Raw genomic sequence first — 13,943 nt, 5'->3', positions numbered from 1 at the left:
TAAGTATCTTTTAAAAAATATTTCTGTTTTAGTAAGTAAATCGTACTTACTAAAACAGAAATATTTTTTATGCGTTAAATTATCTAAATATAACAGCATATTAAAAATTTTTGAAACATTTTAATAATTAGTATGGCAACATGTATTTCGGTCCTACAAAATGTTGCTGTCATTAATATTATTGCTAGCGCCATCTAGAAAAGCACAGTAGAAATATGAAACGTCATAGTGCCTCTCACTCGCACTTGCGTGCTCTGCGCAGTCGAACGGTTCAATGACTTTGGCGACCAGTTTCTATTTTCTCTCTGGTCCTGTCGTCAGGTCGACACGCAAGGAAGGGGGTCTTTGTTTGCGTTTCACGTTCGCGTCGCACGGTATCACACTGACGGCTCCATCACATTGTGTCCGAGACGGAATGTGCCCGCATAAGTGGAAGCGTGGTTCTCGCTCCTATCGGTTTATGTGAAATGTGTTGTAGTGCTCCAGGGTGGCGCCGTCTAACAGTGCAAGTGCAGTGAGGTGCAGTGGTGTGTACGAGCGAGCGTGGGTCGGTACGGCCACGGCGAGCGAAGTGCGCGGAGGTGGCGGCGGCCGTTCGGCCATGACCGGCGATATGCCTCTAGGGAGCGCGCACGCGTTTGGGCGCGCGTTGCTCCGGGACGGGGCTCTGCCACCGCTGGAGCCGGGACCGCCCGCTCCACCCGCGGCCAATGCGCAGCCGCCCGACAAGCGACCGCCGGCCGCCGCCGCCAGCCCCGAGCAGGTCATGAAACTCTACATGAACAAACTCACCCCCTATGAGCATAGAGAGATATTTGATTACCCCCAAGTGTACTTCATAGGCGCGAACGCGAAGAAGCGACCGGGCCTCGTCGGCTTCCCCAACAATTGCCAGTACGACAACGAGCAAGGTTCCTACATCCACATACCGCACGACCACATAGCGTATCGATATGAGGTGCTGAAGGTTATAGGCAAAGGGAGCTTCGGACAAGTCGTCAAGGCGTACGACCACAAGAAACGGGAGAACGTCGCGCTCAAAATGGTGAGGAACGAGAAGCGTTTCCACAGACAGGCTCAAGAGGAGATTCGCATCCTGGAGCATCTCCGCGAGCAGGACAAAGATAATACGATGAATGTTATACACATGTTCGATTCGTTCACGTTCAGAAATCACACGTGCATCACGTTCGAGCTGCTCTCGATAAACCTGTACGAGTTGATAAAGAAAAACAAGTTCCAAGGGTTCTCTTTGCAGCTCGTCCGCAAGTTCTCCCACAGCCTCTTGCAATGTTTGCATGCGTTGAACAAGAACAGAATTATACACTGCGACATGAAGCCGGAAAATGTGCTGCTGAAGCAACACGGACGCTCTGGAATTAAGGTCAGTATGCATTTAAATGATGGCACATTAAAACTGAAGTAGTTAAAGCGAAACGATGCGTATTTAATAGTAATGTTTAGAAGGGTGTGTTGTGCTCTGGGAAATCGATAAGCGTGTGTTATAAACAGCTGCGTTGTTGCGATCAGCTGACCACACCCGACCTCTCATCTTAACATTGCGAATCTGTACGTATCGAATGCGTTTTTTCGAGAGTTTGTTATCGTTTCACGCTCGTGTTTGTGAGCTGTGACGCATTTTGGGTATACAGATAAATGGTATCGTACAAAACCCAAGCGGAACGGTTTACGCCGCGGTCTATTTTAAAACTTCCCGATACGTTTTGTCGACCGACATGTGATATAGGGGTTTATTTACGTCAGCGTCCAACAAGGTTTGTTGGAAATCGGAGCCAATGTCACATTATTGCATTAGCGAATAGATTTTAATGCAAAAACACGTAAACCTTCAAACGTTCACTCGAATGCAACAAAAACTCTGACCTACAGTTTCAGTGTTTGTTCGAGCGCTTCTTGTAGTTAAATTAAATATTTTTTCTACGAATTAATACTAAGCTACCTACCTATATTATATTAAAAACCTAATAATACACTAATAAATTATTATTGTTTTCGTATGACGTAGGTATAAACGGTTTGTAAACGTGATATAATTTACATGCAATAACAAAGAAAAGTGTTTGCATTGAATCCATTGTATTTAATAAAATGACGGGATGATTGTTCAATTGAGTCCCACTTAGATGCCACCTGATATATACGCTGATAAGATAACTTCTATCGGCCAGTAAATTTTTCCAAGCAATGCGATAGGTTAACGAATTAACCTGAAAATCAACACTCTTTATAAAAAAAAACAGCAATAGTAAATCACATATATAGGTATATTACTACATATACGTCCGCGGTCTCGCTCGCGAAATCGAAGGTAATCCCATGGGAATGAGAACTTTCACCGCGGCTATAAATTGCTCTGTAGCGTCGTAAAAGGTATATATAACAAACAAACAATGTGCGAGTACATTTATAATATTATAGTGAGGAAGTAAAGATGAATGAAAATGTGCGCTCTTGTGCAGATTAAACGAAAACATCTTCTTTTATTTTGATCAGATTCCTTTTACAGAAATAAATGTGTTATTAATTCATTTGTTTTGTTTTTTCCATTAATTTTCAATATCAATTTCATACCTTAAATTAACAAATAAAAAGCTTAAATACATTTACGCTTGAATATATATACGTTTTTCATAAAATATATGTCTATTGTCTACATAAAACGTTAATGTTTTCCGTTATAACTCCAAGATGATGAAGACTTATAATAAACGCAAGATTTCAAAGAAAATATCGTTAATAATATATTCCTTCATAATTGTTTCTGGTATCCATTTAAAAATGTTCGTTTCGAAGTGAATAAGATAAGACGAATAAAGCCTTATCTTTATTTCTAGTGCATTAATCTTCAATATAATATGTAAAATAGGTGATTAATACATTAAAATAACGCTATGCTAATATAGTTATTCAGTTTAATTTATAAAGCCTACAATCGCTTGCTATTCTAAATCGATAGTACCTACATTTCTCTTAGCGACGGTAGGCAGGTAGGTACATAGCGGTAGTTTTTTTTTAAACCGGTCGATCAGTTATGGTGGTTGCTTGTGAAACTTCAACACTGTTGCAGTGTGATCTTCATAATTGTCACGTAAGAAAATGTGTATGGGTTTAATGTTTATTATACGTATAATGAGAGCTTCTTTATTCAATTCTTACGACTCATAAACTTATGTGCTTTTACGTACGGAAAATATGTTTAAAGACTATTTATAACATAATTAAACCACAGTATTGTCTTTCAAATTATGTTTAAATAGAACTTGGGCACTAATCGTGAGGTTTTTGGGCTGACCCAAACGGGATTCAGTTTTTTTCATAGTTCACGTACTCTGAAATGTGGTTGTGTAATGGCTTTGAAACGGATTAATGGTAGTTTGTTAGTGGCTTTTATTATTTTATTATCTTTTTCAAACTATTTTTCCCTTAAACCTAACCTTTTCTTACGGATCATTTGTACAATCCGTATAAAATGTTTTTATTTACCGTATAATTTGTTTAGTTTCTATCATACTTATATTAATTATTACATCGATTTTTTTACGCGCCTCAGGACAGACAAGAAAGTATTGCGAGTATTTTAAAAGCATATCAAGTAATTAATGCACATTTGATCTACAGAGATCTTTTCCCTTTCACAAAGCATATTTTAGTGAGCCATTCCAGCTTCGCATTTTACTAAAATTCATGTAAAACAGTTTTTACATTTTTCGTTCGTGAAACGTTCAAAACTGTACTTTAAACTGACCCGGTGACACAAAAACCCGATCGACACATGCTCACAAACTGGCGAATTTGCACCTGTCTCTTTCGCGATCATATTGCGTGATAGAGACGTGAAATCTTTTGTTGCAGCCGGTTCAGGACTAACATGCTTTCAGACATTCGACACTACCACGTTTCACATTAACAATACACTGCTGTTTATGTTCAAAAACGGGTAATCTGTGAAATGTTTTTCTCGAACGCACAAAGCAATGCATATCAAGACAAGTTAAATCCGCAGCCGATCCGGTCTGTTTGTGTTGGCCTTTAAGGCACCTGCTTCTTTACCTGTGTATATAAACATATTCTAGCAGGTTTGCCTTGGTGCCTGGTCTGACGAGCCACTTTCTATGTGAAATAAATATTCATTTTTAAAAGCCTAACGGATCCGGTATGAGCGGTAAGCGAATGGAAACTATAGATGTATAAAAAGTTGTTTGTTTATGACTTTGGTTCGTTCTTTATCCATTTGATGTTTACTGCACAGACTTAGACTTCCTACAACACTCTGCGTTCTGAATATCTACTAGTTTTTGTTCTGAAATGTTTAAAAAATTTATTGATTTTCAAATTATACACACATAAACACATCAAAGTAACGTAGGTACCAACTAGCAAGATATAAACGAGTGCTAAGAAGTTATAATTACAAAAGTACGTAAACATCGACTCCGCCATTAGGCCGTATGGCAAATGATGAAATGGCTAAAAGCCCTCATTATTATCGCGGAAGCTGCAATCATTAAACACTTATCTCATTGCACGGTAATATCTGAGGCTACGTAATTAACTAACAACGTAGGTATAGAGTATCTATAAGATGTTCTATATAATACTTATAGATTACAAATGCTTTTGTCAAACGGAAAATATAATAAAAAGTTTCTAAATTTGGCAAATGATTATACTAAAACCTTCCCCGAGAATCATACGCTATTACACTTAAACGCATATGATAAAAATACAAAGTTATTTGGTATTTTGGTACAACTTTATGTAGTTTCGGGTCGCGAACCTAATTGTTTTTCGCGTTCTTATTTATTTATTTTGTGGTTAGGATAGATAATAATTCATTTACGGTTTGTTTACAGCCTTTATTCAGTATACGTTGTGTTTGTACTAAAATTATTTTTAAATGTCGAAGCAAATCTTAATATATATAAATCCAGTGTCATGATGTATGTTCCCAATAAACTCATCACCAACTCGACCGATTTTGATGAAATTTGGCGTTTTGTGTGTAATTTGGTCCTACTTAATATATAGGATAGTTTTTATTTCGATTAATTGTCCCAATAATTTATAATCCTAATCTTTTAATTATTACTCAGCCACAGCAACGCGTGGCCGGGTATGCTAGTAAGAATATAGAAGATAAATCTTTTCCTTATTAAACTGTTTTAAGAAATAGTATTCGTTCAAAATAAATTCCTAAAACAATGAATTAATATCTAAATATAAATATTTGCTAATTAGTTCTTTTGTTCCGATTAAATTTGTCATTAATCTCATAACCAAACGTGCTGACACATCATGCGGATAGATATGAATTTAAATATATATATTTCCTACAGTCGAATTATAAGCCCATGTAATTGGATATTGGCCGGCGATAATAATGCGTCACGTTAATTTCATATCGTGTAATTGTCGTTCAATGAGAGTTTAATCTATACTCCGCAATAAATTCGCTTCGTCGTTCGTTTGGCGGCGAAACAAAAACACGAGTTAATGATGCGTCGTTATCTATATTACTACGCTTTGTGTGAAATTCCGTTTTGATGGCCATTGTATAGGTGTGCTGCTATGGAAATCTAATTATCGATTTTTACTTAGCTGCGGCTGGGTATCGGCCGGGATTTATTCTTTTAATATTCGCGTTGTGGCATGAAAATTGGGATTTGTATCGTAAATATAAAGTATGGAAAGCGAGGGAAAATTAACTTTCCTTATAGTAATCGTATACGCATCACCATGATCGTTTTTGAGTTTGTGATATGACATCGTGATATTTTTTCACTGTGGTGTATTTTTTATGTCACTGGGCTCAAATTATAACTGTGGGATTTTCATTATAACATTAAAATTCATTTATTTAAAAAAAAAAACTTTTTTATTATTAAGTATTATTAAGTTACAACAGTCTTCCTGTTGTAACTTAATAATATTTGCATATTTAGTGTTTATTCATTTCTAAGATTGAGTACCGTTTAAGGAGAAAAAATTAAATGAGTTTGTCCGCTTGGATATTGAAGGAAACGAGTTATCTTATTATATACATACTTATGTTGAAAATTTTAATTATAGCCATTAGCGGTCGTTCATTTTCCCGGAGGTTATTTACAGGAAAGCAAATGGCTTTATGCGTCAACTGATGGTAAACATTCCGCTCATTGGTAAACACAAAGTAGAAGTTTATTTCTCATCTCATACCAATAAATAAAATAATAAATTTTGTATGATTGTTCTTATAACTACTAAATAAATATGGACATGTACCCTACATTTACAAAAAAAAAAAACATTTTTTTAACAATTTTTGCTAGTTCATTTGTTACGGTTAATCTCTGAAACGACGGGAACCATTTTGACGGGACTTTTACCCTCGGATAGCTGATGTAAAAACGATAAACTTTGGTTAATTTTATCCAAACATTCGGTGAGGATCATTGAGATTAATTAAATGGTTGATGTAATTTAATCATGTGAAAAAGCGAGACGCAATTTCTAAACGAATTAATTCATTTTACATTGAATAAATAAACAGGAATAAATCTGGGTTAATCTCAACTTAAAAAATGGATCAACTATAGATTATCCCAGATGTTGGTCCGTTAATCAAGAGCTCTAATATCGTTGTAGAATCATCTCATCATCACATCTTTCTTCAATAGCGGCATAGTAATTATATTTTTTTTGACAAAATACATTTAAGAAATTGTTCTATAGTGACGTTTCCCTCCAGACCTTGTTTATTTTTAATTCTCAACCGGCCTCCCAAACACGAAGGAGTTTCTTAATTCGAATCTATTTACGGATAATTCCGTGTTTTTTCGACTGACGTGATAAAAAAGGATTTTTATTTAGAACTGAAGTGATATCTTATATCACTAGGTATAGGTAGTGATAGTGCAGCTGGAACTTGCAGATCAGTATGTACCAACCAGAGTATCACATCAGGATATGCGATACATTGATTATGGCGTTGACACTGCTTTGATGTATCATAGATGGAATTGCATTAGCGTGCTGGCTCGTTTGATTCATTTGGTTTGGAATTACAGATTCGGCGGTATATTTGAAGGTTTAATGAAATAGCTGGAATAAGCAGTGATATTTGGGACCGATATGAGTTTAAATGCGTATCATTGAATGATTTAAATAAATGGCATACTTTGGTGGATAACGAAATGTCTTGAATCATTGTATTATTATTATTATTATTATTTATTTTTTTATAGCTTATTTAAAGGCATGATGGAAATGAAATAAAAACTTCCATATTATTTGAATATCAGGATACTTGAATGGGTATAATTAATAGTAAAGAATAAATTAACGTGAAATGTGATAAAGAAATCTCTCTAGGAAAATACTATATATAGGAAGAGGAAGCGTATTATTGTTTAATTAATACCAACATGGATCGGAATTACAAAGCTCATGAGCACGATTGAGCACCTTGTCTTCAATTAAGGTTATCATAGTCAAGTTTGGTATTTTAAGTAAAAAAATACTTTTCCCACATCTATGAATATTTATCGAGAATAACTTGAAATGCAAATGTTCCAGCTTGCATGATTAAAGCAGTTAAATTGCGTGCGCCTGAATTTCAATCGGACATTAAAATTCTTTTATGGAAATATAATACGTACCGTTCGGCATTGTGACCTATATTTGTGTGTTTAGTTTAGTGACACCGTTGTTATAGGGTTGCTTTTTCGATCGAGCAGAGTATCAGTCGATAGGTGACGTGACTTCGGACTGGATTAAATAAGAGTCTGGAAAATGACGGCGCAAACATTTCAATTCTCAACTGAAAAATAGGTTAGTGCTATCGCCGGTTGAAGCTAAATTGTATGGCTTATATATGCTTTGTGCTGATTCTTATAAACATTTGTAGTAGCCGCCATTATTCCTTAGTTATAAAGCTTATTAAATTGAACTAGAATAAATAAATGCAAATATTTAATAGGTATACTTCAAAGTAAACTGTAAATCTAAAGATGTATAAAGCACGAGTAACTGTAAAAATTCCGTTAATTAAAACGACTTGTAAAATGGCAGTAGATACAACAAAAACAGCAGGTTTAATAAATAACTAATTAAAGTTTATAATATATATACGCGTAGTAAAAATCTCTTATCGTAAAGTTTAACAATTGCAATGTTACATGCATCTATAAAAATTCCTGATATCTCTGCTTATCTTGGTAAAAATTTGGGGTACATTCATAAAGATTCCAAGAATCGGGTATTGTGTAGTTTTATAAAGAAAACAATGATAATTTAAAAAATATGCGATAATCGCACTATCGTTGCAGTGATCTTGCGACCCAGCTTTTTATCACTTTATTTTTTTGTGACATGAGTGAAATATATCTATCTGCATAGTTTTAATGCTGGAATTTTTTATGATTAATGCAACGAGAATGTAATGGAACAGTTTTCCTTTAATTATGATCACATGTGTGATTCGGTAATTAATTTTGGTATAAGTAATATTGTCCGATATGTGTCCACGTAACTGAATGCACTTGATTTTCCTTTACCTGAGCTGGTTCCATATTTAATTTTATGAAACCGTACACTACTATTCTGCCAAGCACGAAATTTGTACACTATAAGGGACTAATAAACAGAGGTTGACAAGCACTCGTCGGATCCTCGACTGAAGTGGTGTCATTTGGGTCATACGATCGCGACGAATCGCATCGATTTTTGTGTATCTAACGTAAATTGTGGGCGCCGGGGGAAATGAGGTACGAATTACGGATGGACTTGCTCTGTTATTTTGTTTTATTTACAATTCGTATTTGCTTGCGTTACTATTTTGTGTATTTGGAAGGGGTTGATTGGTAATGATATAGTCGAATATAATATTAATATAATGTAGATGAATACTTGTTTGTCTATTGTATATTTGTTGTATTATAGCGTTTATTATAAATGTTTATTAGATTATTATTTGTACAGGATATTGTATATTATGTATAAATATGTCAAAATATTTTATATGTTTACCTACATAGTTGTTTATAATGAAGATATAGCCGGTTCATAATGCATAACTGTCTTAGGCATTTCGATAGGTGTATCTAGGCAGGCTAAAAACGGATCGGGAGCAGAGCGGCTGAAGCATTCGATGTAATTAGGTCAAAGTGATAGATCGATGCTAGAATACCATAGCCAATTAGTTTAACGATCTCGTTAATGAATGCTTTTTATAGTGCCATCTTTCTCGGTTATTATTTCCCGCTCTTTTTAATTCCGCGAGGCGTAATGGCGAAGATCTGATCTGAATTGAGGGTGAGATCGATTATTTGTTCTCGGCTGTTGATGTAATTCTAGTTTGCAAGTTTGTTTTGCTTGGTGATTTGTCTGTTTGGAACGATAATAAACAGGATTGTATCTATAAAACTAGATTCGCCTCGCGGTGCAACCCACGTTATACCAGAACCCGTGGGGCGGTGAGAATGGTAGGCGATGTAAAATGTAACTAATGTAATTAAAAGCCCCCGTTTGATTTACTGCTTGTAAATAATTAATTCACAGCTAGAAACAAGAAATAGTTTTTAGTTAGTTCTGTCACATCTATTGTATTTATCTTTATAACCTTAATCGGATCTTAATATGGATAAAGTATTAACTGCCAGATATCGTTGTGATAACGGCAATAATCAGCAAAACATGGCGCTTGTTACGTGACGTCACGTCAAAATATTGAACTGTAATTATGTTTTCATCGTTCGGGGTTACAGAAGTTCATGAAAGGTGGTCGACCGTCAAAGTTCGTTGCTGTTGGTAATATATTAAAATAACGGTCATTCCGGCACATTGCTTTTAATGTATCGATCGATCGTCGATGGATATCAATTTATTCCGTTACTCATAAAAATTTATGTTTGAACCATGTAGGTAATTAGGTGTGGATTGACGTTGTTATTGAAACCTCTTTTGGGAGGCCTGCTTAGAGAAGTTTTAATTGGTTAAAAATATAAAAATAATACAAAGTTTAGAGACAGTTAAGTTCCTACTTTTTAAATTAAAAATTTCGGATGAGCGACCCTTTAATTAAATTTAATGATAATTCTAAAATCCTTTTTTTGAATTGTTATGGTTTACGTGCTATTAAACTATTGCAAAACAAATTATAATTATTTTTATAAAAAAACACAAACAAAGCGATAAATATCGCAAAGAATATAATAACAAGGTAGCCTTATTGTTTTCTATGTGTACAAGTCGCGACTGTCCCATGTAGTTATTCAGTCATTCAGATAAATAAATAAATTTCCCTGATAAGCTCTCGGCGAAAATTATCGTGTCTAGACAGCGCCAGACAATATACATTTCTATTCCCGAATTTATTAGAACGTATGGGGAATAAAATAAATTGATTTGTGTTGTCCTGACCGTAGACCGACTCCGAAACTATTGTATTTGCAATTATTTTCATGTATTTTTATTATATGACAAGGCAATGAATACAAAAATGAAATCATACATTATTTATATCGTAGTGCAGTTGGTGTGAGAACATGACTTGCAGTGAATTAGCAATTATTTATTTATTAGTGAATTAATCAATGGCATACAAGTTCTATTGAGAAAACGATACGTTCATTTGTCAGTAATTCGAACTATTTCTTGACATTAAATGATTAAATCGATTAAAAACAACCCGGTAGCAAAGGATAGTTAGAACACAAAAGAATGGAGTGACCACTTCACTGGACTTTGGTTGACCTACTTGAAAGAAGACAATGTCCGTCTTCAGAATATAATATTCCCATAAATTTTTTGTCTATTGTCTCTTGTGTTTACTTTTCATCGACTCGTATGAAGAAAGATTATGAGACATGAATTTAGTGCCGCAATTTCGAACGGGTTTTTTTTCATAAAATAATTATATCTCGTTCCGGACCCAAATAGCTGGCAGATACGCGAACAGAAAATCGTTCAGGAAAACAGGTGTAACCTGCATCTGCCGCATGACCCACCAAATGCAGTGCGTTATAATATTGAAACCATTTTGGTTCAATTTTTACGGCCATATAAAAGACCATTGAATTTAAATAAAAATGTGTACTGTTTAAATGTTTTGCATTATGTATATTACTTTTCCGATGCAGATGGTTGAAGATTATATCTATATACATGTTATATATATTGGAGCCGTTGGTGATCGGTCGTTTTTGAAATCTTTGGGGGAGGCCTATGTCCAAAAGTGGACATCCTAAAAGGCTGCAACGACGACATGTTATATATTTCTGTATTAAATAAACTGGGATTTTGTATTCACGACAATATGATGATTGTTGTTTGTTATATGATGATTCTTATATAAAGGACCACTGGACCAGTTTCACAAATTCTTTCACCATTAGAAAGCTGCAGCTTCATTGAGTGACATAGGCTATATATATGTACCACGGGCAAAGCCGGAGCGAACAGCTAGTGGATTATAAATTAGCTCGAAACTATGTACACAATTAATATTTTCAACCATGCATAATAAAATGCTAATTGATCATTCAATGCTATTCAAACGAGCTTGTTTTACTATTTGTTAAGCAAATGTAAAATAGTATTTATCTAAACGGCACCAGTGTGTAATGGATGTCTGTGCATTGAGCTCGTATCGTTGTAACCATAAATCAACATAATTTATCTTATTTACAATTATTTGCGTGTCGGTTTGTTTGGACAGCTGATACGATATTGATTTCAGGGGATGTAAAATATAGATATGGACATTATATTATAGAGTGGTGGCATTCTTATTTTGCCGCATGCAGTATCATAATATAGTTTAAGGCGGATGTAGCACAGTATTTCAATTAAATTATTTCACTATTTTATGTGTGTGTTCCAAAATAAATGTTGATTTCTTACTAATAGTGGTTATCGGGTATACGATGATATATTTACGACAACGTTAAAAATATATTGAGAAAGTATTGTTATTAAAGCTTGTAACTAAAACAGTATGTGTTCATAGATTGATAACTAGTTTATAATTGAGGGTAATTGTGAATTCTGATGATCTTCAAGCAAGAAGAAGAAGTCGAAAATGTCTGTATGTATATATTTGTTACTGACATGATTCTTATTTTGTTCGATAGTAATGTGTTTGTCCCCAACAACGTCAGTAACTTTTTGATTGAATTTTTACGCGAACAACAATTATACTCGGTAGGTACGCACATAAACCGTTAATTCGGTTTCAATTTCAAAGGATTCACGAGAAATCCGTTGGATGCTTAATGTTTTGACGCATGATTCACTCGATTCAAGTAGGTACGTGACGGTAATAATGAAGCATTAGAGGTCTTTGGCCTGCGCCGACATGGTAATGCTGCAATAAGTATTACTATAAACGCTTGAACGCCATTAAACTTTATTTGGCCGTAAGTTCACTAGAAAATTTTGGGTGCCATGTTGAATAGGAATTGCTGGCTCGCTTTGAAGTGAAGTGCGTGTAGGCTTGAATAAAGATTGAAATACTGTTTAGTCGCAGATTTATGTGATAGCGTTTTATTTAATCTGCATTTTGTATAGCTTGCATGCGCGATGTGAAGGATATGGTGCTGTATGTCGTTGTGCCTTATGCCTCATTAGTCGAGGGATTCTCTTCAGAATGGCTTCACCTATTAACATCAACTTGAGGTCTTCGAGTAATCTGATCCCGCACTAGAACTACCCAGGAACGCGGTTACTATACGGCTCGGTTAATGTACATAATGATAAGTAGCTGTTATTCTATACATTACCTCGTTTTTCGATTTGTATGTTGAATATATGTTTATCGCGAAAATATTTATATGCGATGCTTTTCGTTGACATAGTTGCTGATCAATAATGTGAGCGCATATTATAACTAACTGTTTAAATGAAATTTTGTATCCACAGATTTTGATGTCTGATTATGGTTTAGAAACGCGACGTGTTTATACTAGGTCTAGGCACTACTTGTCCGCATACGGAAGTAGGCTATCGTATAGGCTACGGGAGTACGCTCTGTGTATGATACACATTAAGACTGTCTACGCTGAAATATCATATTTTCACGAAATGACATTCGATTGAGATAATTCGTCAAATGTAGGTACAGTGCAATAACCCGGTATCTCGTTGCGTGGCATCGATCCCAACTCTGACCCAGTTTAGCTATAGGTAGGTAGATATCTACGCACTTGAAGCCCTTTACCTGCCTTCGCGTATTTTATTTAGCTCAGTGGGAATGGAAATGTAATATATTTACGTGACGTAACTACGTATACATGTGTTTTTATTCATTATGGTATTTATTTGAGTGGAAACGTGTTGGAGTAACGAGCTTGATGCGTTTCATGTCTTTTGTCGATATATTTTTTGATAGATTATGAATTTATTTAATACTTTCTAACGATACATGCCTGGTAGATTTCCGCCTGCGGCTCTGTCCGTGTAATCTAAGAAAAATCATGAAACGGTCAAAGGAAACAAAAAGGACTTTGCATATGCCCTTTAACGTGTTTGGGGCCAAAAATTAGTCGTGGATTAATCCGAGGAAATTATATTTGAACTTAGCAATGATCTATACAATTATATAACTATACAATTATATAACTTAATCGATTTCACACTTGAAACTAGCGTATGTAACCTCGCAAGCCGCAGTCTCAGATACCCTTTGTGTGGAAATATCACGTAACTAGTTCGCGGAATTGTAATAAAAAGCCGTCTAGATCTTAATCTTATTCAGAATAAACACTTGATGTGAACAGACACGGGCTATTATCTGCTACAAGGAGGATGGGGTTCAGTTGAAAGTTAATTGGATCACGAGTTGTGACGTCATAGAGACGCTATGAATGCGGTGGCCGGGATTGCTTATATAAGTATTTAATTTACAGCTTTTGGTTACTAGAGTGGAATGTTGATTATTATTAAGC

At 35.1% G+C, this 13,943-nt stretch overlaps 1 protein-coding gene across 1 annotated transcript in view; it reads left to right on the top strand.

Moving 5' to 3' along the window:
• Window positions 1-266: 266 nt before the first annotated feature.
• LOC119837695 (dual specificity tyrosine-phosphorylation-regulated kinase 2) overlaps window positions 267-13,943 on the top strand; it is a gene marked incomplete at its 3' end in the record, with an annotated part of 115,560 nt that continues 101,883 nt past the window's right edge. Inside the window, exon 1 of the mRNA XM_038363426.1 lies at window positions 267-1,384. Within this exon, the coding sequence (XP_038219354.1) occupies window positions 602-1,384 (783 nt within the window). The remainder of the gene's footprint in view (window positions 1,385-13,943) is intronic.

The sequence above is a fragment of the Zerene cesonia genome, chromosome 28, assembly GCF_012273895.1.
Source record: "Zerene cesonia ecotype Mississippi chromosome 28, Zerene_cesonia_1.1, whole genome shotgun sequence".
NCBI classification, from domain to species: Eukaryota; Metazoa; Arthropoda; class Insecta; order Lepidoptera; family Pieridae; genus Zerene; species Zerene cesonia.
Note: the sequence above shows the minus strand (reverse complement) of the source record. Positions and strands in the feature narration are given on the sequence as shown.